General features: G+C 29.8%; 3 protein-coding genes across 6 annotated transcripts; 2 read left to right on the forward strand and 1 right to left on the reverse strand.

Moving 5' to 3' along the window:
• The first annotated feature begins 224 nt into the window (after window positions 1-224).
• LOC137837895 (zinc finger protein SHOOT GRAVITROPISM 5-like) lies at window positions 225-3,757 on the forward strand. Its single transcript, XM_068647064.1, has 3 exons — window positions 225-1,122; window positions 1,360-1,759; window positions 2,597-3,757. The coding sequence occupies exons 1-3, from the start codon at window positions 1,011-1,013 to the stop codon at window positions 3,486-3,488; spliced, it is 1,404 nt and encodes a 467-aa protein (XP_068503165.1). The 5' UTR covers window positions 225-1,010; the 3' UTR covers window positions 3,489-3,757.
• A 14,124-nt stretch (window positions 3,758-17,881) lies between these two features.
• Window positions 17,882-19,794, forward strand: LOC137837896 (protein BASIC PENTACYSTEINE2-like). Of its 3 annotated transcripts, none has more exons than XM_068647065.1 (3): window positions 17,882-18,118; window positions 18,328-18,434; window positions 18,545-19,794. In XM_068647065.1, exon 3 carries the CDS (start codon window positions 18,643-18,645, stop codon window positions 19,492-19,494), a length of 852 nt encoding a protein of 283 aa, XP_068503166.1. In that variant the 5' UTR covers window positions 17,882-18,118; window positions 18,328-18,434; window positions 18,545-18,642; the 3' UTR covers window positions 19,495-19,794. The 3 variants fall into 3 exon arrangements, with proteins under 3 accessions (XP_068503166.1, XP_068503167.1, XP_068503168.1); XM_068647066.1 differs by having other exon boundaries at window positions 17,966-18,118; window positions 18,333-18,434; XM_068647067.1 differs by lacking the exon at window positions 18,328-18,434 and having other exon boundaries at window positions 17,991-18,118.
• A 4,848-nt stretch (window positions 19,795-24,642) lies between these two features.
• Window positions 24,643-26,437, reverse strand: LOC137837897 (protein BASIC PENTACYSTEINE2-like). Of its 2 annotated transcripts, XM_068647068.1 has the most exons (3): window positions 26,201-26,437; window positions 25,884-25,985; window positions 24,643-25,775 (listed from the first exon to the last, which is right to left on the reverse strand). In XM_068647068.1, the coding sequence occupies exon 3, from the start codon at window positions 25,675-25,677 to the stop codon at window positions 24,826-24,828; it is 852 nt and encodes a 283-aa protein (XP_068503169.1). In that variant the 5' UTR covers window positions 25,678-25,775; window positions 25,884-25,985; window positions 26,201-26,437; the 3' UTR covers window positions 24,643-24,825. The 2 variants fall into 2 exon arrangements, with proteins under 2 accessions (XP_068503169.1, XP_068503170.1); XM_068647069.1 differs by lacking the exon at window positions 25,884-25,985 and having other exon boundaries at window positions 26,201-26,331.
• Between the last annotated feature and the right edge of the window lie 1,560 nt (window positions 26,438-27,997).

Below are 27,997 nucleotides of genomic sequence, written 5' to 3' on the forward strand. Positions count from 1 at the left end.
AAAGTTTCTACTAAACAAGTAGTTTTTCACAGTAGTGGAAGGTGTATCAATCCTTATTAAACTCACACCAGATTTTGTATTATGGATTAAAAATTATATTTAGAAATTGATAAGTTGCATGATGAGGAAGTAATTGATTTTCACTTTTATACACATAAATATATCAGTGAGGTTCTGTTCTTGAAGAAAGTATATATATATAACAGAAACTCCATTATTAAGTTAGTGTAATAATTAGAGAACAGGGATTAGAATGTGTGTGTGTGTGTGTGATGTTGGAGAGAGAGAGGAAGAGTGAGAGAATAGGAAGCTTACGTGTGTATTGGGGGGCTTGGCCTGTATTTATGCATGCAAAGCAAAAAAATTTACTGTGTGAGGAAATTATGAGGGTTTTGTTTCCTTGTGGGGATATTTCTTTTTCTGTAATGGAGCCCATTGAGCTGCTTGTGGGATCAAGTTTCGAGCATTGTGATTGGGTCTCACACACACTCTCTTTTTGAAAGTTTATTAAGGAGGGCTATTACAGACAATCCCTGCTGAAGATGAGGGTTGGAAGCAAAGAGAGGAACCCAGAGAGAGAGAGAAAGAGAGAAAATAAATAAAGCATTCTCATAGAAAGAAAGAAAGAAAGAAAGCTGATGCAAAAGCTGAAAGTTTAAAAGCAAGTTAAAAGAAAGCTGAGGAAACCGAAAGGAAGAAGAAAAAAAAGAAAAAGACCCTTTTATTTTCCCTTCTCTCTTCCTCTATCTATCTATGTCCTCCTCCTAGGCCTTGTGTACCTCTTTCTCTTTCTCTCTCTCTTCTCTCTTCTCTCTTCTCTCTTCTCTCTTCTCACTTCTCTCTTCTCTTCTCTTCAATGAAATGATCTCTTCTTTCTCTTCTTCCACCTTACTTAATTCTATCACCAACATAGCCTCAGACACAAGCATAGCCACTCCTTGCTTCTCTTCTTAGGCCTTATTATCACATATTATAACCACATCATCAAACCACTTCTCATAGAGTGTACCATGTTAGCGAATAACTTATCTCCATCGTCAGTTCCCACTTCTGAGCCTTTTCCCTGCACTGAAAATGCCACTGCCACCAATAAAAGGAAGAGAAGGCCCGCAGGAACACCAGGTGCACAATTATCATCCATTTTCGCTACCAAATCTGCTCCCTCACTCTTCACTTTATTCACTTTTATCAATTCCATCAAAACCATTCAGAACCTATATTATATATATAATCCAAACCACGTTCGTGTTTTTCAGTAATATACTTGTAATACTTATACCTTATCTGTGTGGCTCTCAAAGAAGATATATATATATATCTGATAATGGTAATTGATTATGGTTTGTTGCATATATGCAGATCCAGATGCAGAGGTGGTGTCCCTGTCGCCAAAGACTTTGTTGGAATCGGATCGTTATGTGTGTGAGATCTGCAACCAGGGGTTCCAGAGGGACCAGAACCTTCAGATGCATAGGAGAAGGCACAAGGTGCCATGGAAGCTATTGAAGAGGGAGACACCAGTGGTGAGGAAGAGAGTGTTTGTGTGTCCTGAGCCAACCTGCTTGCACCATGATCCTTGTCATGCTTTGGGTGATCTTGTTGGGATAAAGAAGCATTTCAGGAGGAAGCACAGCAATCACAAGCAATGGGTCTGTGAAAGATGCTCCAAAGGCTATGCAGTGCAGTCTGATTACAAAGCACATCTCAAAACCTGTGGTACCCGGGGCCACTCCTGTGATTGTGGCCGCGTTTTCTCAAGGTTCGTTTTCTTTATTGTATTCATTCATTATCACATATCAAACACTTCTTTGATTTCACACAAGATTACAAGAGATTGATCTATCTAAGAGTAGCTATTTCATGTGCTATAGAAGGTTTCTTTTTGTTTTCTACTTTCACCATTTTTGAATCTCGTGACTGTGTATCGATTGAGCAGATAGAACTTGCGAGGGTTCTTGTTTTACTTGGGATTTGACTTGAAAGAAGGGAAATATATTTTTTGGAATGGAATGTAAAGTGAACAATGGAAGTAGAAAAACTAAAGGCATTTAATTAAAATAAAAAGAAAATAAAATATTTGACTGATGGAACCTCAATCCATTTTTTTTTCACGAGCTAGTACTGTTCATTGACAGTTGGGGTAACACGGTTTCCAATGCTCCGTTTTCCGTTGGTCGCATACATAATAACTGTTGTGTGTTTCTACAATTGCATTCCAACACCTTTAAGCATCTCTGTGTTTTGTGTGATCATTCGTTCATACGATTAACATGGTTGCATTTTCTTCAATCACCACACTGCATCACAACAAATCCAAGAAATGCCATGAATTCTTGACTTTCTTTTGTCCTTTATTTAGTGGAAACTGGAACCTCTTTCCCCACCATTTTTTAAAGACCTTTTTCAACCACCTTTTATCTCCACTTTTTCCCTTCTCTCCTTTTCTTTCTTCCTTTACATGTTTTTCCTATATAATGCTCATCTTAGCACCCACAAGCAAGAATCATTATGAAAAACTCTTTTGAGTGGTTCAATGCAAATAGTATAACGCTAACAACTGTTTGTTTGTATGTCTATATTCTTTCTCATCTCATAGGGTGGAGAGTTTCATTGAGCACCAAGATGCTTGCAACATGGGGAGGCTCAGGCCAGAATCTCAGCCACTTCAACCCTCCGCGTGCCTCTCTAGAACAGCCTCAAGCCCAAGTCCTTCGAGTGAAACCAATTTCAGCACAGCTCCTTGGCCAACAAGAATCATAATACCAAAGCCAACAGAAGCACCCACAATTTTCATGAATAACCCTACTGCTGCTATCACCACTGCTGAAACCTCATCCAAGAACAACAACAAACTCCACCCCAACTTGGATCTCCAACTCTCAACTCCAACCACCACCACCAACAACAACAACAACAGTTCAAATGTTGCAAACCCCATTGATGCTCTAATATCAACATCGTTATCACCTAAGAGGGATCACCGTGAGAACCATTCAACCCATCTGCAACTCTCAATTGGGTCATCAGATGTGAGTGAGAAAAACGAATCAAACAGGAACTCATCAGAGAAGAGCAGCAACAGCAACAATGCGAAGCAGCCAAACATGGCCTTATTGAGGGTTCAAGAGCAAGCAAGGGAACACTTGAGGATAGCCATGGCTGAGAAAGCATATGCTGAGGAAGCAAGGAAACAAGCCAAGAGGCAGATTGAAGTTGCGGAACAAGAGTTCACAAACGCCAAGAGGATAAGACAACAAGCACAAGCCGAACTCGACAAGGCCTACGCCTTGAAAGAACATGCAATGAAGCAAATCAACTCCACCATGCTCCAAATCACATGCCACGCTTGCAAACAACAATTCCAAGCTCGAAATGCAACCCCCGACGAGAATTCCTTGGTGTTGAGCTACGTGTCTTCTGCTATAACCACAGAAGGAGGAGAAGTTGAAAACGATAATGCAAAAGATCACGCCAAAGACAACAACTAAATCTACTTAGAGAGAGATATAATCTTCTTCATCAACGCCATCTTTCTCTCTAAACTTTATTCTGTATTTTATTTTTCTATGTCCTCCTTTATGGGTTAATACTTAATACCCTTTTTTTCAAATGCAACGCTAATATCTTTGTGAATTGGTATACCAAGTCAAGTGAAGGTGAGTGATGTTGATTATGTAAGTGGGAGTATAATAGCGCACGTGATGGAGAAATTAAAGAGTGTAATTCTTCTTCGTGAAACTTGCAGTTTATTGTGCCATGTTATTTGTTAATTAAATTTGGTATAAAAGAAGACTATCATAAAAGGTTTAATTACATAACTAAGTTTTTATTCTTTGTTTTCCTTTTCTAGCTATTAATTACTATTTAATATCGTCCGTGGCGTAATGATTATGGCCTGAGCGTGCGTATGTATAGCATTGTACATATGATGTACAATATGTAATGGTATATATATACACACATTGTACTTACAAACTAATATATATATATAGGTTGTTTGAGTTTAAATATACATATGTAGTGAGTATTATAAGTGTAGGTTTTCTTGGTTTGCTTATAGCATTGCAATGAATAAGGGGTCAGGGAGAAGACTGAAAATTTGCTACCCTAAAGTTTTGGTTGTTTTGGATTTTGTGTTTGGACTATGTGTAGATCTTTGTTGGGTAGGGCAGAAAACGGAGAACACTGTTTGATGAGCATTAAAGAAGTGTACTGACAAAAATAAAAAGGGAGACCAAATGCTTCAGAAAGAAAATGAATACAAGGGCAGTGTCATAGTCATTCACTCTCACTCATACATTACATGCATACACATATATATCCATAGAGAGAGAGAGAGTGTGTGTCCTTCCTTTTGGGCTGTGCAACTATTCTGGCGACTTATAAATGTGAATGAAAAGCAGCTTGCATGTTTTTCAGTGCCACTCTTGTAAGGGGTTAATGACAGTGCAGGGACTCAGTCGTCCCTCTCAAAGGCACACAGACACAAACAAACGCTATTCATGATGATCACCTTCACGTCTCTTGCATAAGAATCAGAGCCAAGTGGGCGCAGCACAGCAGAATTAAGGCAGAACCAGAACCACCAGCATCTTTCCATATATGCAGAGACCATTCAAACCCTCCCACTTTCAAAGCAATTGCCTCTACTGTCAAAATATAACAAACCCAAAAAAATTCCAAAACCAAAAAATATTAAAACGACAACACATTGTCACATTCATATACACTCCAGTTCTTTCTAACGCAGCATATCCCCACAACTGTCATCAACATTTTCAAACTACTCACATTCATTCATTTTTTTTTAACACCATCATAACTTCTCTTTATATATCTTTTACACAAACATGGATACATTTTTTCTTATCACCAACATAAGAATTACTTTGAAGAATCATTCAACTCATATACACAACATTCGAGAAGTCTTACAAGACCACACCTTTCAATCAACTATTCAAAACTAATTCTATTAAAATCACAATCGCACTAAAACGAAACAAGACAAATCAGAGGAATAAAACACCAATCAGAAACATAGATACAATATATGTTAACTATATCACATTATAAGGTAGTCATTCCTCAGCAAGTTGACTTTTCTTGAAAGGAAATTATTTAATAAGTATGGTTATCTGTGAACAATATATAAGCTGGGTTAATATGTTGGGGCTTTGTGTATATTTTATTACTAGAATCGGTACAAAAAGATGTTGAAAAGGCAAAGTGATGAGAAGCTAGCTTAAAGGGTGGTGTATTAATTTGTTTATTTTGTTGTGGTAATGTAGCTTTTTCCTTTTCCCATTGGACCACGTGCTTCTTCTTCTCCTGCGATTATGTAATTGCTTGCTAGCCTCAGCATACATATCAGTCTCCACTATTACCTGCTGGTGCACAAAATTGCTGTACAATTATTATGAAAGTGGAAGGTTGCAGTGTCTCACTGGCTGAGGGGACCTAGTGTAAGTTGCCTGGCTCACTTCACATTAAGTCTCCTATAGTGGGTGGGTTGAGTTCGATTTTCAAACCCTTTTTGTTATCTCAACCCACTCATTCTCTCCATTCTTGTACGGATAAATTAGGAAATAAAACAAAACTAGGGTAAATTACCATCTTATTTCAGTTCTACAACTCACCGAATCTTTTTCTTTTTCAAAATCCATTCTAACAGTAGCTTTAAAACTCTTCCAAACATGTACTCAGTTCAGGAGTTTCTCTTCATACTGTGATCTTACCAAGGATTGTGCTGTCATCAGTGTGTATGATTTAACTGCAGGTTTAATTCTGTTGTAATTAACAGAAGTTAAATGTTAAAAGTTTCATTTTAATTTTAAAAAAATAGAGATTAATTACCTAAATCTTTACATAACTATATACACATTTTAAACTATATGATTGGTTAACCATATGTAGGTAATAGTAATATATATTTAACTTGTTAAACTTTCTGTGTTATGTTTTCAAAATTACTTCTTAAGATTTTTGGAATTTATTATTTCATCTCTTTCAAGCACTGTTCATGTAGTTAATTAGTATTTTTTTTTTCTAAAAGAGAAATAAATAATAAATTTACCTTACTATTTTATAGTTTACAGTATCATTTTATATTTTGATGAAAAATAATGATTAAAATAGACGATTTGAATAACTTGTAACTAAAAAGTGACGAGCAATTTTTTATTTTTTGAAAAGGCTCTTTTATGAAGGGAGAGAAGTAGTACTTTTTTTATCAAAAGGAAAAAGGATTTGATGCTTCATTAAAAGATTAAACACACACAAAAAATATAATATACCTTGTTTTTCTTTAGGTTAAGTACTTAGAAATTTGGCTTTTGTATTTTTTATCATCAATAAAAAAAAAACTCTCTTCCTTAAAACAAAATCTGGATCACAGCAAAAAGTCTAAATTGTACACCATCACAGATATTACAAAAACATCTGAAGTTTTATATATTGAAGAAAAAAAACTAGTTCTTACTTATAAATGGCCATAGTAGTAGCACATCTAACACTTTGAACATACAATAGACATGTTTAAGAAGCAAAGAAACAAAAGTAGAGTCTAGGGTTTTTGGTATTGGAAGCAATCAATCATTCGTATGGCATAGCCAAAATAACAAAACATACAAGGTATGCCATGGAGCTCCTTACTGAATATACAATAGAAATCATAAAGGAGGAAGAAAAAGTGTTGAAGCAAGGTTAATTGAGTGCTACACATAAACAAAAACCTATTTTCATTTTCCATTTTGCTATTTTCCAGCTTATCAATGATTGCTTGGTTTGGTAGTCACAATGAACTATTCTTCTATTCTAAACAACAAGCTTCTTGACAAATTTGGGAAATTGATTTTATATGTGAAAGTGGCATGTTTTGAGAATTTTGATATTTTAGTTTTGACAAGTCTTGATATGATTGATGTTAGAGGATAAAGATGTAGTGAAGAAGAAGAACAATGAGCATTTTAGAAGGAGGTGAGGAAAGGGGAAAAGAGGGTAAAAATAAGAAAAAGAAGGAAAAAGACCCCTCCATAGATACAGCTTTGGTGCACCAAAATTGTCCTGGCTTCACATTGACATAACCCCGTAAAACAAGGCTATCCTATTACATTTCCTGCTAAACCCCTTCACACACTCCTAATGCAAAAAAAACATACTATTTTTCTTTTATATTGTTACTATAAGTTAAAAAAAATTAAAAATTACACTACAAGAAAATCATTAAGTAAAAATCAATTTAAAGACAAAAAATAGTTAGTTACTATATTGACTAAATTAAATGTTATTTTAGAAATTAAAGAAAATATTGGTGTTTAAATTAATTTTTATAGTTGATAAATAGTTTCTAAATTATAGTATCTGATTATCAAGATTTTAGCTGTCAACTTCATAATCTAAATAATTGATAGTTAAAATTTTGGTACTTAATTAGATAATGATTTAGAAATTATTTATCAATAATAGAAACCAATCTTGATATCAATCATTTTTGTTATATCTAATATAATATCTAATTTAGTTAATATAACAATTAATTATTATTTTTTATCTAAATTTAGTTTTTATTTGATGATTTTTTAACAGTGATATTATGATATGAAACTTAAGAGACTACTTAATTACAATATTACTATAGTTTAAATATGTTTTTATCTCAAAAATTAATCATATTTGAATTTAGTTTTTTTTTTCAGTCTTTATTGTTTTATCTTAAACCTATAATATTATTTTCATTTTGAATTATTGAAAAATATTATAAAGACTAAAAGCAAATAATCTACATATTATATAGGGAAAAAAAACTTCAGTGAAAAACTAACAAGGACCAAAGTGGAAAAAAATAGGTATAAAAAATCAAGCAATTTTTTTTAAAAATTAAAAAAAAAACATGAATATATTTTGAGAAAATAAAACTTATTATCATTTATCAACTAACACACCATGTTGGTAGTATTTACAAAACCATTATTAAAACATATAGAACTATTTTCAACTCTAATTTATGGTAATAAAAAATGAAAAAAACTTATATTTAATAAATAAATGGTAAAATATTGTTTTGATACTTCTAGAAATTTAAAATATATAACTTTAGTCCTTTAAAATATTTTTTCTATTTTCAGTCCTTCAAGTTTTTAAATAAACCATTGTGGATTCTCCAAGTAGTTTAATTATAGAGAGATATAAATAAGTTTAGATAGTGTTTAGGGGACTAAAAAATTGTGCATTACAAAGTCAGAAGAACCAAACCTAGATATAGTTTTTTTAGATAGACTAAAACCAGGTTTTAGATATTTTAAGATAACTAAAAATATATTTTATCCTTAAGATAATAATTAAATTGGGAATAAATTTGTGCATTGATCTTTTTTACAAATGTTTTTAACTGCTGAATATAACAAAAATTATACACTCTCAAAACATGTAAGAAAGATTTTGTTTATTATTTTTAATAAATTAATATGCAACGTTACACTAGTTCAGAGGTAACATAATTTCAAATCAAATATGGATATTCATTTATTTGAATTTTTAATAAATATATGATGCAAGTAAAAGATTTTTAGTGTGTGAAAAATGAAAGTTTTTCAGAAAAACAGAAGCAGACATATTGGAGATACACTTGAACACTAAATATGAAAATATTTTATAGAAATTCCAACCTTATAGTTCATATTATTATAAAAAATTACTATATATACTTAATTTCCCTTGGTCCCTATAACAAATTTAATCCATAAAATTAACTTGTCTCATTAGTATCTATCACAAATTATCAGGCAAGTAATAGAGTTATTGTTAAACCATTTTAATGTTTTCACCTGTGTATATATAAATTAATAGAAAATAATTTCTTACCTATTGTTGTATACAAAATATTAAAGTTTCTCTATTAAATTAAATATTTTCATATGTAAGAAACAAAATAAAGATCACTCTCATCAATCCAACTTCCCATCAATAATTGAACCTGTGCTTTAAAAAGTAATGCTACTTACTGTATGTTTTAGAAAGTGGCAACTATTAAATATATAAAGTTCTACTAACTTTAAAAAATTATCTAATTCATGATTTGAAATCATTTTAAAATAATAAAAAATAGAATAAAAACATTTATATTTATTAAATTTCAGCTTAATTTGTCTTCCAATATTTAAGACAATCAGAAAATTATTAAATATCAAATAATTTAAAAATAAAAAAATAATTAATTATTACATTAACTAAATTAAATATTATTTTATAAATTTAAAAAATATTGATATTTAAAATAATTTATATTATTAATAAAAAAATTATAAAATAATTTCTAAATTGGTATCTCATATTAATTACCAATTTAGAAATTATTAGATAAAATTTTATTAATGATAAAAACTATTTTTAATATTAATAGTTTCTAATTTATATAACATTTTAAAAAACATTTAAATTAATATTTAATTACAAATTAAAAAATATTTGTGTTTACTTTTATAATAATCAACTAAAAAATACCAATGATGATTTTAATCGACAATGTAGATTGTTTTACATCTACTGTACATAGAAATTAAACAGTTGTGAGTTTTAGGATTTAAGGAAATTTTTTATAATTGTTAAAAAAGGAAATGAGAAGCAATTGGTATTTTCTAAATGGTTTTACAATCATTGATAATAAAATTATTTATAAAGTGATATGTCAATTTTATGTTTTAGATTTGGCTAAAATGAAAACATCGTAATCTTTCTTTACTATAGCTTCTACATAACATAAGAAATCTTTGTATATCTTGTAGGGATAAGAATAGGGTAAAGTTATAGGGAACTATTTGTTACTTGTTTGAAAGTTTGATGAAGAAAGGAGCAAGAGAAGAATCTCCCTAGATTTTAAAGGTAAGAATTGTGAATGTATTATGAGGCTTGACTTCTATGCAAAAGTGTTGGAATGATTAAGAATAGAGGGAAAAAAAAATTATGGGAAGAAGGACAAAACAAAAATATAGGTTTGGTTATTTGGATCTAGACATGTGATTATAGTGTTTAGTTATATGTCTTTTTAAATAACCAAATTTCCAAATTCAAGATCCTACATAACAATCAACCTTGTTTTCCTAGTATAGATATATCTTTCCAACAAAATTAACATATTTATACTAAATTAATGGTTAATTCAAGAAAAAAAAAAACACTTTGTTCAATGGATCAGTGCAACCGATTGGTTGGTTCAGAATAATTCTAAACCAATGCTAACACAAATTATTCTCACTTTTATTAGTATTACATATTTTTGTCTAATAATTTTCTTTAACCTTGTGTTCTAAGTATTTAATAAGTTCTTCATTTGATGATATGAAAAACCCAATAAATATAAATGCATTCAATGTGTCCTTTCTTCCTCACTCACTGCTCAACAATGCACAATCATCATTTTGGTTTGGTTTTAGGCTTTAGAGAAAAAAATTTAGTGATATCAACTCAAAATTTGTTATTTATATTAATTAATTTTGATTTCAGTAAATAATATTTAAGTAACATTACAAGAAAATCATGAAATAGAGACCAATTTTAGAGAATAAAAAATAATTAGTTATTATAATAACTAAATTAAAGATATTTTAGGGACTAAATAAATTTTTGGTTTCTAAATTAGTTTATATTATTGATAAATGGTTTCTAAATTGGTATCTAATGAGAAACCAAGGTTTTTGCTACCAAATTTAGAATCTAAATAATTGGTAGTTAAAACTTTGGTTGCTAATTTGATACCAATTTAGAAACCATTTAACAATAATAGAAACTAATTTAGAAATCAATTTTTTTTTAGTTTCTATAAAATAGTCTCTAATTTAGTTACTATTGCAATTAATTATTTTGATCTCTAAAAAATGGTTTCTGTTGGATGATTTTCTTGTAGTGTAACTCTTTTTAATTATAAAACTCAAGATTCACTAGCACTACAAGAAAATCATGAAATAGAAACCAATTTCTAGAAACCAAAATAATTAGTTGCAATAGTAACTAAATTAGAGACCATTTTAGAAACTAAAAAGAAATTTGGTTTCTAAATTAGTTTATTTTATTTTCTATTATTGTTAAATAGTTTCTAAATTGGTATCTAATTAGCAACTAAGGTTTTAGATACCAATTATTTAGTTTCTAAATTTAGTCTCTAAAACCTTGGTTGCTAATTAGATACCAATTTAGAAACTATTTAACAATAATAGAAAATAATAGAAACTAATTTAGAAACCAAATTTCTTTTTAGTTTCTAAAATGGTCTCTAATTTAGTTATTATTGCAACTAATTATTTTGGTTTCTAAAAATTGGTTTCTATTTCATGATTTTCTTGTAGTGTAGAAGGTTAAGTAACTGAGCAGCTGATATTGGAAGGAACAGTAGGAAGCTCTTTGAGAATGAAACTGAAGCATAAGCCGACCATTCGATACGAAAGAAAAAGGCAAAGCCTGACAATAGTTATTTAGGTTTCATCTCCCTAACGAAAACACAACTCTTTTAATTATAATTATAGATACAAAGTCATCATAAATGATTTTTTTTTATAAAAGAATTGAAGTATCCCAGAAGAAATGAGGATTTAGTAAGGCATTGTATAGGGCACTAACGTTGTTGGCCATTTGGCAGTCCATCCAAAAAGCCTCAGCTGAATGCAAGAGTTGTGGCTTTAGTGAGAAAAAGGGAGAAAAGTGTTATGTCTCAAGCAGTTTAGCCGGTAAATGTAAGATCAAGTGGGCCTTCAAAATTTTCACTTTAATGAGAGAAAAAAAAGAAAGAAAGAAGGGAAGAAAATGAAAACCAATCAAATTCAGTTAACCAACAACATACACTGGAATGGAATAAATTTCAGTGGTTGGTGATCAGATAAGTCCACAAAATGGTTGGTTTCATCAGGTAAAGTTTCAATCTCTCTGTTCAGATCGAATCATTAGGCTTCTTTTATATATATATATATAAAAGATATTTTCCCACCAACACCTAAATGAGATCTCTTCTGAAATGTTCTGATCATTTTGGTGGTGAGTTTCAAGGATGAGGGAATCTCTGAAATTCTTTTGAGGTTGAAAAAAATGTAATGGAGAGATTAGATATATGAATATGTGATTGCATTTTGAAGAAAACAGTTTCATATGTTGACAGATGATTGTTGTTATTCGAGATGTCAGTCTAACTGAGATATCAAGTTTTATGTGATGACAGATGATTGTTGTTACTCGAGGTGTCAGTATAACTGAAAATTTTTATATAGAAAAAGTTAGATATATAAATATGTGATTGTATTTTGAAGAAAAGAGATGAGGCCCAAATTGAGCAATGATCCAAGTGAATAATTAAGCAGAGACAGAGACATATTATTCATGGGTCCATAGTTTGGAAGGAAGGTGCAAAGGATTTCCATACTGAAAGTCATGATTGTAATTGGACCTACTTCATTCAAGTGCTTTCGTACACATTTCCATTCCAATCACCCCTACATTTCTAAGTAAATTCCATCCCTTCATCACCCAAATTTCAATGTGGTCCAAACTTTTTCCTCATTACAAACTAAAACAAAACTGACTCATTTTTTTCTTCACAATATCATCAAATGCACAACATAATTTGTAACTTCTTTTAATCATAAAAAAAAAAGTAGGTTTCCTTGTTAAAAGACCATTATTAAAAATACCCAACAACACTTATAAGAACATATACTACTAAAAAATCATTAAATAGATTATAAATTAATTTTAAAGACAAAAAATAATTACTTGTTATATTGACTAAATTATATATTATTTTAGAGATTAAAAAAATATTATGCATATAAAATGTTAATTTTGTTTTTTTTGATTGGTGATTGAACTTAGTGGCTTGGATGATGAAACAGAAAATTAGCCCTGGTTAAAAAAAATGGGCTTGAAAGTCCAGTAGAAAATTGTGAGACTAAAAACAAAATTGTTAAGATTACTATAAAAAGGCATGTAGAAAGTTGAGAAAAGAGAAGGATGTTAAAGTAGTTATGGAGTGAAAACAATGTGAAAGCAGTTAGCATATTTAGAGTACTAAAGTTTTGAATTATTTAAAAAAAAAACATCATATTTATCAGGCAACACCAACGTGAGGAGGGGCTCCATTTGTCTTGCTGTATTTTCATAAAGCCACTGTCTTGTTTAAGCCATGCTGTGAATAGTGATAAGAAGTTGTACAACTTCATTCACCACAGCACTTTTATACATGTAAAATAATAAAATTGTGTACTATAAATGGTATCAAATACACTAAGTGAAGATGACATTATTATTAGAGATTATAAAAGGTTGGGGTTGGATTCTTTTTGTGTACAGGGGATATATATTGGAGCTTCAAACATTTGTCCATAGTGTCTCCAAGGAATCAATAATGTACACAGATAGTTTTCTAATATCCTTCGTGTTACCTGTTATATTACTTTTATATAAATATTGAGGTATCTCTTAAATTCTTTTATTATTATTATTTTCTTTGGATTGGATTGGATTCAATTGCTTAAGCAAGTTATTTTTGTATGGTTTATCGAGATCAATTCGTCATTCCTCTTATAGATGCAAAGATGCAAAACTTATAGCATTGTTCACTTAGTCTCTGTACCGGTTGGAGTCGAACGAACCACGTCACTCGGTATCGAAGGTCGTCTGATCGCATAGAGTTAATGCATCAAGGTAAAATAAAGAGATATGTGACACATTAGGCAATGTCATTTTAATAATGATCCATGTTAAATGCGAATCATAAACGAGATAATCTATTACAAACACTATATATAAGTAAATGTATGTTTTTATCATTATACTAACCACATTCAAATAGAGCGCACTTACTTAATTGTCGGAGAGTCTTTTGCAGGTACACTCCCAATAAAAAACTAAGGAATGAATATGGAAAAGAAAGAGAGTAAAACACAACTGAGTGACAAACATCAATTGTTCAACCGATAGCAGATACTATCTAAACTATCTAAACCTTGTACAAGTGCGTTTCATGTTGGGGCTTGAAGATTAGAAACTAATTTTGTTATACAATTAGTTAACTAATTCACAAAGTGAGGATGTAGAAGTTAAGCACCATGCAAAACAACCTTTTACAATAAATAATAAAGATTGTGGAGTTGTGTATAAGACAACATACAATCAAGATTCAGAGCTTGAGATTTGCATGGTACCTCTAACATCATTCAATTCGATTATGTTAAACTCAAGCCCAAATGAAAAAATAACATTAGTATCAATGCTTGCCAAATTCAATTAAATTACACCAAATTACTGTATTAACCACCTGAAAAAAAAACATTTGTAGATCATAAATTCAAAATCAACTACCAAATAACTTATAACAATAACAAAAAAAAGTATAGAAGCTCAACACTTTAAGAAGATAGAGAAATATTTCCAAACAAATCAATACTCATTATAAGGGATGAACTAGTTGAAAGAATTTATTTTTCTCAAATAACAAACAATTAATAAAATTGTCAAACGCTCACACAATAAGTTAAAAGAAAAAGAATTAAGAGACATTAAAATAACACTTATAAATTAAATAATGCTTAGATAGAATTGTCTTATAACTTGTTAATTTGTAAGTAACAAAAAAGGAAAAGTGGAAGGTAGATATAGAAAAGGTCATGTTGAAAAGAATAAAAAAAAATGAGAAGCCTACATAATAAAGGTTAAAAAAAGGTTATCGGGCCAAAGGCCCAAGTCTTAACTAATTCAAGAGAGTTTCTTCCTGTACCTCTACATTTTTCTTCCAACACCCTTACATTCTTTGAAATACCAAAATTATTTTTTTCACAGTTTTGGGTTATTTCGGAATAGGGATTTCACTAAAAAAATGTTTTCAGAATAAAAGTTCCATAAGCATAAGCAAATGATATTTTCAGAATAGGAAGTCTGAAAGACAAAAAATCTTTCCAGAACAAATCTAATTAGCTATCAAAATTTTATCTATCAATTATTTAAATTTTAAAATCTGTAATTAAAATCTTACTAGCTAGTTATATACTAATTTAAAAACTGTTAATTAATAATAATAATAATTAATTTTGATATTAATAATTTTTTTAATTTTTAAAATAATATATAATTTAATTAATATAATAACTAATTAGTTTTAGTATGTAAAATTAGTTTTTATTTAATATCTTTTACTCCTACTCATAGTTTTATCTACTAACCATAATAATCTATCACATACATATAAAGAAAGGATAAAATACACTGCTAAGTCATTTAATTTTTAATTCAAAATCAGAAATGAATTTATAGGAAAAACCTAATTTCATGTGACAATTACTTTATATTATTCTCACAATAGTAATATCGTATAATTTTCTTTTAAAATAGTTTGTTAATGGGTATTGTAAGGCCATTCATAAAAGTATTAATAGAGATTTGAAATTAATTTCAGAATTACTAAAAAGGCTTATTAAATATTTCGTAAAATACAGATTTATTCATTTCGGGCTCATATTATTCTGTAAAAAAAAGATTTATTAAATCCAAATATTTAGCATTTTAAAAAACGATAAAAAAAAGTTCCAGAAGAATCATCAAGGGAAAAAAATAAAAATGCAATTACAACATTTAATAAGAAAATGTTATTACATTTAAAATAAGGAATTACAAAGAAAAACTCTAGGTAGTTAAAATATTCAATGCATTTTCTTAATAAATATCCTTACATACTTATGAATAAGTACTTTATGTTAAGACAAAAAAAGTTAAGCATTGACTTTTTCTTGTGTGTTTGATTTTCTTTTTAAGGAATTTAATGTGTTTGTTTCTGTAAAAGGAGAAGAAAGAAAAAGTAAAAAGGGGAAATTATGATGTTGGAAAAAGAACCAAACTAAGGTTGCTGTTATGTCACTGTAAAATAAAATTAAATAAATCTTATTATATAAGGCGAGATTTCCGGTGCTTAATTTTTTAGTTTTTGTTTATTTTATTTATTTATCTCAATTTAAATATAAAAAAATATTTTTATCTTCATATTTTACTTCTATTTTTTTGTACTGTTTTTCCCGTAGCATCTAAACAGAATGTTAGAGGATTTTTTAACTAAAAAATATAGTAATACATGTTTTGTACATAATTTTTATGTTTTGATGGTTATGTATTATTAATATATTTATTTATATTATTAATTCGTAAAAAATATCATATAAATAATTTAAAGATAATTATCATAAAAATTTAAATATAACTCAATTTTTTTTAACTTTATATATTTTGTGAATTTAGAAGAATTAGATGTGAAATATAGAATGAGGTAAAGTGGCCCAACCCAATGCTGTAACCCGCCCAGCCTGTTGTCAGTGGTTCAATTATCGATGGAATCTTTAGTACGTAAAATAGTAATAATCTCATAAAATAAAATGCATTTAAAATTATAATAATAAAATCAAATCAAATGTTCATTTGCAGTTCAATTTTCACACATTAAAAAACATTTACCATTTTGAAACTTGAAGTTTGTTCATCTTATGCCCAATATATTTCAAATCCTTAAGAGAGCTTTAAAATTGAATATAGAAAATATCTATTTTAGCTTCTTTTCGTTCAATATCTAATACGAATAAATAAATAAATGTTTATTTTTAAATAAAAGTAAGTATAATTTTAAAATTATTGTCGATTCTTATATATTAGTTATAATATATAATTTTAGAGTAGCGTACTTATTCTCCTCACAAATAATTTATTTATTTAGATTTAAGATATATTTATATTTAAAAATGTGTATTTATTTTTATATTTATGTGTTTATTCATTAGTTTTATCTAAAATAAAACCTTATTGAAGATACTATCAACAAATATTGTGATAATGATAGTACTAGATGTGGTGATAACAATATTAAAGATATAAATGAAGATGAAAAAATCAATAATGATAATAAATAACGTGGCAATGATAAAAGTGTAAATATAGTTAAACTAATAATAATAATAAATAAATAAACATTAGATTTATTATTAGTAATGAAGAAAAAATTCATTAATGAAGTAATAAGAGGATATTTTTCTAAAATTAAAAACTAACTTCGTAGTTTTTTATTTTAAAAATGAATGTAAAAGTTTTTTAAAATTAAGTCAAAAACTATTTCAACTTCGTTTTTTTTAAACAAGTTTTATTTTTCTTAAAAAAAAGATTTATTTTAAAATTTGTTTTGGAAAATCAAATTCTAAAAGCGATCCTAGCGTTAAGGTTGGAGAAATGGATCCTAGGAGGAGGTTTTAATAATCAGGGGTTTTTCTTGTTATACCCCATCAAAATCCTTTCTACACCCCCATCAAATTTCTTCAAATAGGTAAAATGATTAAATATCTCATTTAACTTATTCTTATTTTAAATTTTTTTTTATAGAATTATGTTTTGAAAAACATTCTCCATAATACTGGAAACTATATTTCAGAAAAAGTGTCCAGAAAAAACAATCCAGAAGTTATTTAAGAAAAAAAAGATAGAACAGTCTTTTTAAAAGTTGGTGCAGGAAGAATTTTGATAGTTAGAGCAAGAAACACCCTTCAACCAGTTATGGTCAAATCTTGGCCCATTTCATCAAATTTCGCCAGTTTATTTTTTAATTTTGTTTTCTTAAATTTTGTTATATATATATATATATAATTTTTTAAATAATTTTTTATTTTAATTAAAACAAACGGGTTGGCATCTCATAAAATCTATGAGGTTAATATTCATTGCTAATTAGGATTTTAATTTTCATTAATCAATAACCTATGTAGAACTTTCATATTACAAAATATTTTCAATAGTTTTTTTACTATAGGAGTGATGATGGTGATGTGTAGAAGAATGAAAAAAAGAAATAAAACACATTTAAAATGTGGCAATTTGCAGAGAAAGAGGAAAGAAGATGCAACTAAGTATATAAATATTTATGCTGCGCTGACTGAGTATTGGTCTAAGCAAATTTGCACATTTTGCATCTCAATACATTTTTTTTTAATATTTCTTTAATATTAGAATCTCTTTTTTTTTTAAATGTTGAGATTAGATTTTAAGATGGCGTGCAGACATTTTTGTTCCTTTGCTCTCTTCATTTTCCATTCGTAGACGCCAAGAACCCTACCAGGTACTGCTCCCTTTTCCCTCTCCTCAAACATTCTCTTGCCCTCTTTTTTTTTCTTCAAATCATCACATGGGTTCACTGCAAAATCTCTTCTTTCTCCCATTTTCCCACTTCCATTTTAATCTTTGATATTTTTTATCTGCTTGGTTTTTACCTCAAAGATCTGATTTTTTTACCCTTTTTTTCCATGCTAAAATGGATCTTCATCAAAGCCCAGAAGCTGAAATCTTTGGGGCAGGAGGTTTTGCATGTGTGCATTTGTGAGATTTGTGTAATTTATCCCCTTTTATGGTTTGACTTTATTTGAGCTAAAGCAAAGGTGAGTTTTTTTAGGTCATTACATTCTGCTGTTTTTTTGTAGTTGTAGTTGCTTCTCTTTCTGTTTCCCATGTTAAATGTGTTGTGTTCTGAATTGTGTTGGTTTGCTAGGAGAATGCAATGGAGTTGGATAATCTGTGAGGATATTTAACATAGTGTACATTCACTGCATTGTATTCCTGCAAATAGTTTCATCATTTGGTGTTGTGATGGATGGTGATAATGGTCTTAACATCCGTAATTGGGGTTACTATGAACCGGCCACATCGTTTAAGAGCCACCTGGGGCTGCAGCTGATGTCATCCATGCCGGAGAAGCCTTTAATCGGAGGGCGCAATGCTGCAGTTTTATCTGGCACTAATGGGGCATTTCACCACAGGGACATTGGCATGTCCCAAACTACGTACCCTATGGAATACATGAGGGATGCTTGGATGAGTAGTCAGAGAGAGAAGTATATGAATATGATACCTACAAATCATAACTATGGTGGTATTCCGGAGACTTCTTCGGCACATCATATTCAAATGATTCCACCACCGGAATTGCCGAAGGAAGAAAGGGCAGTGGAAGAGGAACCTGTTGTTGAGAAGGCAAGTGGGGGCACTCGTAAGAAAAGACAGAGCCCCAAGGTGCCCAAATCTCCCAAGGCCAAGAAGTCCAAGAGGGGCCCTCGTGTGCCAAAGAATGAAAATGCTCCCACAGTGCAACGTGCAAGGGTTCCCAAGAAAACTACTGAAATTGTAATAAATGGAATTGACATGGATATTTCTAGTATTCCAATCCCTGTTTGTTCATGCACTGGAGGTCCTCAACAGTGTTACAGATGGGGCTCTGGTGGTTGGCAATCTGCATGTTGCACAACAGGCATGTCAGTGTATCCTTTGCCTATGAGTACCAAGCGGCGTGGTGCTAGGATAGCTGGAAGGAAAATGAGTATAGGAGCGTTTAAGAAAGTTTTAGAGAAACTTGCAGCCGAAGGTTATAACTTTTCTAATCCGATTGATTTGAGGACTTATTGGGCAAAACATGGCACCAACAAGTTTGTCACCATTAGGTAGGTCTCCTCTATCGTCAATTAGCTTCTTATTCCTTTCACTGTGTTTGTCGTGTATATATATGTGTATTTGCTCAGAGACTGAGGCTTCTTAGATTAGATGGTTTGTAGTACAAGAATTTTCGAGCTCACAAGACATTTCCTGTTCTTTTCTAACTCTTCCTATGTTATTATCATCACTTCTTTGGATTAAGTGCATGGGAAAAATCAATCTTTTGGTTGGTGGGTTGGTCCTGATATGGAACTAACTGATACCATCTTCTTTTATTGATATTTAGAAGTAAAATTTTGTCGGTTCATGAAATTTCTGGTGTTTGAAAGTTATATCCTTCTCTTTTTTACTTCCAACTAATTATGTGTGTTCAGTTGTTCAGTGTTGTATAAATCCATACTTAGTTAGAATGTGCCTATCTTAATGACTGAAAGCTAGGCTCTACTTTAAAACACTGCACAACACTGTTAAATTGCAATGTGTTTTGAGATGGTCTGATTCCATGAATGATTCAGCTTGTTTTTGAAGATGCTGACTGGTCTGAAGTATTAAGTAAATGCAACTTTCAGTTTCCTTTTTACTGTTTTTCTGTGTAAAATGAATGACAGTGTTCTACTTCCAAACATCGTTAGTTCAACAATTTGATTGCTGAATCATTTATACTATTTCCTGGTAGATGCAATTCAGCTTTTAGAGAAACAGGTGTAGTGAACATGTGTGAAGATAAGATGGTTATCATTGTGGTAGATTTTTTTCTATCATGCCTGATTATAGAACAAAAAGGGAAGTTTAAGAAATTCATGGCTTGTATTTGTCAGCCGAAATCAGTGCATGCTTTATGCTCTTTGACTTGGTTCAAACTAAAAGTATGAATGAGATTGTGGCCTACTACTTGAAGCAATAAAGAGTGATTATTATAAGCCTGTCTATAAATATGAAATTTGATACTACAGCTACATGGTCTCACTCTGGATTGTTAGTAAACCAGAAAAATGAGAAATTGCAGGTTGTCATTGTTTCTCAAATAGGAAGGTGAGAAATAGGATAGGGTAAAAAAAAGGCTGAATGATAGAGTGGACGAGTGAGGAAGGTGACATTTATGGTATTGACATGTTCCACATTACTAGTTAGTTGGTGATTGTTATGTATGCCATTGTCATATGTTTCCTTTGCTACTTTATCGTGGTATACAAGTTGGGATAATGTGCACCTTTTGACAAGTGATATGAACATCTTGTATTCTTCTTGTTTGAAATTATATGTATTTTTTATTATTCTTATTACAAATTTGACAACTCATAATAAGGTATATTTCTCTTGTTTTGAATTGTTTACTCTAAAATGAAGACTCAAGGCTTAGTTTTATTTAGGACAAGTAGTCACTTTAGTCTGTGAAAGTTAATTCACTGTCAGTTCAGTTTTGTCATTAAGTTACACACTTTTTGTCATTTTGATATTTGAATTATTCACTTACTAAGTCACTACCATCTTACTTCTTGAACTTAATCATTTACTATCATTTTAGCATCTACTAAATCAGTGATTGTTATTTTAGTATGTCAAAAGTACTTTCAAAATATCAAACAAGTTCTACTAAAATAGTAAAATGTGGTTAAATTCATGACTAGAATAACACTGACAATATGTGGTTAAACTGAAGAACTAAATTGACAGTAAGTAATAAAGTTTATGGATTAATCTGATGTAAATGGTAAAGTCAAGGAACAAAAAATTCAGGAAGAAAATTAGTGAGTGGGTTTTATCCATGCTTTCTGATTAAATATTTTATTTAAGAAAGGATCAGTGATTGCATCTTTTCTGATGGTGAAAAACCGAAGCTTTTGTATGATAACCATGAGCCTTAGTTAGATGGATGGATGAGAATGAAATTGATTAAAATAGAATGATATTAAGTTTTCAATTAGATTATTTTTTAGGTTTCGAAATTTAAGATAAATTTGGTTTTGGTTTTTCAAATTAAAAAAAAAAACACTTTTGTTTTTAAAATTTAAAATAATACATTTTAGTCTCTAAATTTTAAATTCCTAGAATTATATTTTTTTAAAAATGGTTTTTAGCATCTACACAATAAATTTTAAGCAATAAATGTATATTTTAAAATCAAGAAACTATATATTTTTTATTTTGAAGGAGTCAAAAAATAAATCTGTTCAAATGTAATTTAATTTTCTCATGATTAATTTATTATGCTTTTTCTTTATAGCATTTTATCATACTCTATTTCGAGTGATATTATTTCCTTTAATTTGTTTTTAAGTATCCATGCCCATCCTTGTGGAATATTTGGTTTAAGAGGGAAAAAAAGTGAAAAGAAAGAAAATGAAGAAAAATTGAAATTATTTGTATAATGTATCGATTAAAAATATGTGTAATATAAAATAAGGGTAATTTTGTCCTTGACATTAACATTAACATTGTCACTTTTATTGATCATTCAGAATTTTTTTTCAATTTGAATATTCATTATAATAATCAATGATTAATAAAAAAAAGTTCAAGTTCATGTAAGTGTTTAAAATATTGATCTACATTATCCCTTCCCTTTTAAATTATTTATATTTTAAAATAAAGATTTCCCATTGAAAAAAGAAATCATAATTTTTATTATAAAATTATAATATCAAACGAAATTTCTTTTAAATAATTAATAATATGTATTAGTACTTGCATAATATATATTAATTTAATTTATGCGTTTACTTGTTCAATAATGAGATAAACAAATTCTGATCTGTTAATTTTTTTTCACTTTGAGCATTCATTATTAAAACTAATGAGCAATAAATTATTTTATATTTCATATATTTATTTATAAGAATGATTTACGTTATTATTTTCATCTTCGGTTATTTATCTTTTAAAGTCAAGATTTCCGAAAAAGATAGATAAACAAAAACAGAAACGTTATGTTTGCGGGACATGCATTTTTTTATATATGTACATGTGAAGAAGTATTTTTTTATTAAACTAAAAGCATATATTATATTAAAATATCAATATTATTTAAAACTTATGTTTAAGTAGTTTTACAAGCATTCCTCGTTAAGAATATATATTCCATGATTTCACATCAATAAAAATGTCAATAAATACAAAATTAAATAAAATATACTTTTTAAAGCAATTACAATAAAATTTAAGAAATTTATTATTGACATTAAAAAGTATTTACAACACTATTTAACATATACCTTTTAAATGCATTATTTGTCTGACATTGCCTGAGATTTATTAAAAATACAAAATTTCACAAGTCTCTTTTGTTATGAGTTTTATTTTATGCATAATTTTAAGTGTATTTATTACATTTTAATTATGATAAAAAAATAAAAATCCACATTAAAGAGTATGTTATTAAAAGTCTTTATCATCTAATTTAAGGTCAATATGAAAAAACTTTTCTACAGAATTAGTGTATTGTCCATATACAGGAGTTTAAAATGAGTTTCGGACAGTTCAATATTAATTAAAAATATTTTAAATTTAATTTAAAAATTCTTTTTAGAAAAATTAATAACTGTATATATTAATTTGTGATTAAATCTAAATTATATAATAGTATTATCCAACATGTGAAAATTCACATAAAGTTGTTACAACTTGATTATAATTCATGTCAAAAATACTTCTATTCATGTTCAAAACATAGAGATGTCAAATAAATTTTGGTATTGAAGTTTATCTTGATGTTAATGAGAATTCATGTGTAATATAGGTAATATTTAAAATGGGATATACCATAAGTATATGTATATAAGTATAATTGATCTCCATTTTAAATTATTAAAACATTTTAAATTTATGCTGTTATTATTTAACACTAAAGAACAAAGATATGCATCTTTTTAATTTTAAATTTTCATAACATCATGCTTTTATTTTAAATTTATTTTTTAAAATATTTAATAAATACTTCTGAAAATATGGACACAAGTTTAATCACTGAGATGAAGATGAGAACCAAATTCATATTCATCAAATATTAAACACCAAAAATAGTATGATTTTTTACATTAGACATGAGAACAAATATACTTAAATTTGGACTATCTAATTCTCATCACTTAAGTGTTTATTGAGGTGCTTAAGAAAGTCATTTTGGAGTCTTAATTCATCATATCAAAATTTAGTGTTGTTCTTATCTTCTTATCATGATGAATTGATTAAATAAATTCAATTGAAATTATTTATTGCTAAAACATCACTCAGTCATAAATGTTACTTAAATAAACAAAGTTGGTCAAAATAAGCAACAGAATATCACTTGTTTTGATTTAAAAACAGTTCAGCATTGCTGTTAAGTTCAATGAAACTGAAATAATGAACTACTTGGAGTTGGAGCTGCTCTTTGCAATTTGCTGATTTTGCATATAATAATCAACCACACAGCCTTATAATAGTCACTCTATTGCTTCATGTAACAAGCCACAGTATCATTCACACTTTTAGTTTGAACAGAGTAAAAGACCATAAAGCATGCATAAAAATGATTTTGGCTAATAAATACAAGCCATGAATTTCTTAAACTTTCTTTTTTATTCTATAATCGGGGCATGAAAACAAAATTCTACCACAATGACAACCTGTTTCTACCATCTTCACACAATGTTCACTAAACCTGTTTCTCTAAAAGCTGAATTGCATCTACCAGGAAATAGTATAAATGATTCAGCAATCAAATTGTTGAACTAATGATGTTTGGAAGTAGAACACTGTCATTCATTTTACTTAGAAAAACAGTAAAACGAAAAATATACTGAAAAAGCAGTCAATGTTGCATTTACTTACTACTTCAGACCAGTCAGCATCTTCAAAAACAAGCTGAATCATTCATGGAATCAGACCATCTCTAAACACATTGCAATTTAACAGTGTTGTGCAGTGTTTTCAAGTAGAGCGTAGCTTTCAGTCATTAAAATAGGCACATTCGAACTAAGTATGGATTTATACAACACTGAACAACTGAACACACATAATTAGTTGGAAGTAAAAAAGAGAAGGATAAAACTTTTAAACACCAGAAATTTCATGAACCGACAAAATTTTACTTCTAGATATCAATAAAAGAAGATGGTATCAGCTAGTTCCCTTTCAGGACCAACCCACCAACCAACCAAAAGATTGAACTTTCCCATGCACTTAATCCAAAGAAATGATGATAATAACATAGGAAGAGTTAGAAAAGAACAGGAAATGTCTTGTGAGCTCGAAAATTCTTGTACTACAAACCACCTAAGAAGCCTCAGTCTCTGGGCAATACACATATATATACAAAACAAACAGAGTGAAAGGAATAAGAAGCTAGTTGACAATAGAGGAGACCTACCTAATAGTGACAAACTTGTTGGTGCCATGTTTTGCCCAATAAGTCCTCAAATCAATCGGATTAGAAAAGTTATAACCTTCGGCTGCAAGTTTCTCTAAAACTTTCTTAAACGCTCCTATACTCATTTTCCTTCCAGCTATCCTAGCACCACGCCGCTTGGTACTCATAGGCAAAGGATACACTGACATCCCTGTTGTGCAACATGCAGATTGCCAACCACCAGAGCCCCATCTGTAACACTGTTGAGGACCTCCAGTGCATGAACAAACAGGGATTGGAATGCTAGAAATATCCATGTCAATTCCATTTATTACAATTTCAGTAGTTTTCTTGGGAACCCTTGCACGTTGAACTGTGGGAGCATTTTCATTCTTTGGCACACGAGGGCCCCTCTTGGACTTCTTGGCCTTGGGAGATTTGGGCACCTTGGGGCTCTGTCTCTTCTTACGAGTGCCCCCACTTGCCTTCTCAACAACAGGTTCCTCTTCCACTGCCCTTTCTTCCTTCGGCAATTCCGGTGGTGGAATCATTTGAATATGATGTGCCGAAGAAGTCTCCGGAATACCACCATAGTTATGATTTGTAGGTATCATATTCATATACTTCTCTCTCTGACTACTCATCCAAGCATCCCTCATGTATTCCATAGGGTATGTAGTTTGGGACATACCAATGTCCCTGTGGTGAAATGCCCCATTAGTACCAGATAAAACTGCAGCATTGCGCCCTCCGATTAAAGGCTTTTCCGGCATGGATGACATCAGCTGCAGCCCCAGGTGGCTCTTAAACGATGTGGCCGGTTCATAGTAACCCCAATTACGAATGTTAAGACCATTATCACCATCCATCACAACACCAAATGATGAAACTATTTGCAGGAATACAATGCAGTGAATGTACACTATGTTAAATATCCTCACAGATTATCCAACTCCATTGCATTCTCCTAACAAACCAACACAATTCATAACACATCACATTAAACATGGGAAACAGAAAGAGAAGCAACTACAACTACAAAAACAGCAGATTGTAATGACCTAAAAAAACTCACCTTTGCTTTAGCTCAAATAAAGTCAAACCATAAAAGGGGATAAATTACACAAATCTCACAAATGCACACATGCAAAACCTCCTGCCCCAGAGATTTCAGCTTCTGGGTTTTGATGAAGATCCATTTTTAGCATGGAAAAAAAGGGTTAAGAAATCAGATCTTTGCGGTAAAAACCAAGCAGATAAAAAATATCAAAGATTAAAATGGAAGTGGGAAAATGGGAGAAAAAAGAGATTTTGATGAGAACCCATGTGAAGATTTGAGGAAAAAATAAAAGGGTTAGAAAATGTTTGAGCAGAGAAGGAAAGGAGCAGCACCTGTTAGGGTTCTTGACCTCTGGAAATGGAAAATGAAGAGTGCAAAGGAACAAAATGTCTGCACGCCATCTTAAAATCTAATCTAAACATTTAAAAACATTTATGAGATTCTAATATTAAAGAAATATTAAAAAAATTGTTTTGAGATGCAAAATGTGCAAATTTGCTTAGACCAATACTCAGTCAGCGCAGCATAAATAATTATATACTTAGTTGCATCTTCTTTCCTCTTTCTCTGCAAATTGCCCCATTTTAAATGTGTTTTATTTCTTTTTTCATTCTTCTACACATCACCATCATCACTCAAATTTTCATTCTATTACTGTAGTAAAAAAACTATTGAAAATATTTTGTAATATGCAAGTTCTACATTTGGTTATTGATTAATGAAAATAAAAAACCTTGTTAACAATGAATTTTAAGTTGTAATTCGAAGACAATAGGAATGTATAGAGAGTATATGCTTCTTGTTGCAACAATAGTTAATTTTATATCCATTTAATAAAACACGAAATTGGAGTTGTCAAAAGAAAAAACTAACCGGGATTAAATATTTAGTGATTATTTTTTGTGTGGAGTGTTTAATGAATGTGAATATTTGAGTATTTTATGTCATGTTCAGGATGGTTATTGGTATTTTTACAACAAATTTTAAAATAAAACATGTTATTTTAAGGAAAACAAAAATATGGGAAGAAGAAGTTTAAATAATTTTTAATTTAATTCTCATATTAATGTAAATTTTAAATCTAATTCAATCTTATACAAATTTATAAAGTGATATTTGCACTGAAATATCTTTATTATCTTTATCTCTATTTGATATGTATGAGATATTCAAGACACTCCCTCACGTCAAGGTTGTTAACTCATATATGTAAGTATATAATGGGTAGTTCAATAACGACCTGATAGCGGATGACTTGATCAGTCAAACAATTTCTCGATAAGATAGACTCTAAATGACTTTGATATCATATTAAGAAGTGAATTTTAAATCAAACTCAACTCATAAGGTGGGATTTTTACTCACTTACATACTGTAAAATATCATTATCTCTAATTGACGTGAGATCTCCAACATTCTCAAACACTTTTACATTCTTGATAAAAAGAAATAAAAATTTAATATTTAAGAATATAGGTTTTAGTTTTAGATGATAAGTGTGCTTTCATTACTTTGATAATGATTTTTTTTATTACTGGTAAATATACATCTATTATTGTTATTAATATTCTAACTATATTTACACTTTTATCATTACAATTACTATCATCATTATTCATATTATCACCTTCATTTAAATCTTTTTGTTGAAGATCCCATGTTGACTAGAGGTAATAACATCTTGATCGCTCAATCTGCACCTTGCTCATTCTTCTCACTTGAATTCTCATTATCTCGTTCTTCCATTCCTCCTCCTCGCTAACTCTGGACTCAGATGATACCCACAAAAAGTACTTTGATGCTTAAGTCAGACTTTAACATTCGACACTCAGTATTTAGGATTAGATGATTGTGTACCCGATTCTTTGGGATATTTGCTAATTTATACAATTATTGTGGACTCATTGTCATCAATGAGTCTAATAAAAGGAGTTTAACAAACGTTGGATCATTAATCAGTCTCGTTGTCGTCGTGTTGTTCGGTTTGGATCGGGTATTGAGTCATAATATCGATCGTGCGAGCCATATCGATACAACAAACCTCATCTTTTGAGTAGATTTTGTAAGATTGAGTTAGGTTTAAGTTCACTTTCTAATATGTTATCAGAGTCATTTAAAGTTTATTCTAA

This window comes from Phaseolus vulgaris, chromosome 4 (genome assembly GCF_000499845.2).
Source record: "Phaseolus vulgaris cultivar G19833 chromosome 4, P. vulgaris v2.0, whole genome shotgun sequence".
In the NCBI taxonomy this organism is placed as follows: Eukaryota; Viridiplantae; Streptophyta; class Magnoliopsida; order Fabales; family Fabaceae; genus Phaseolus; species Phaseolus vulgaris.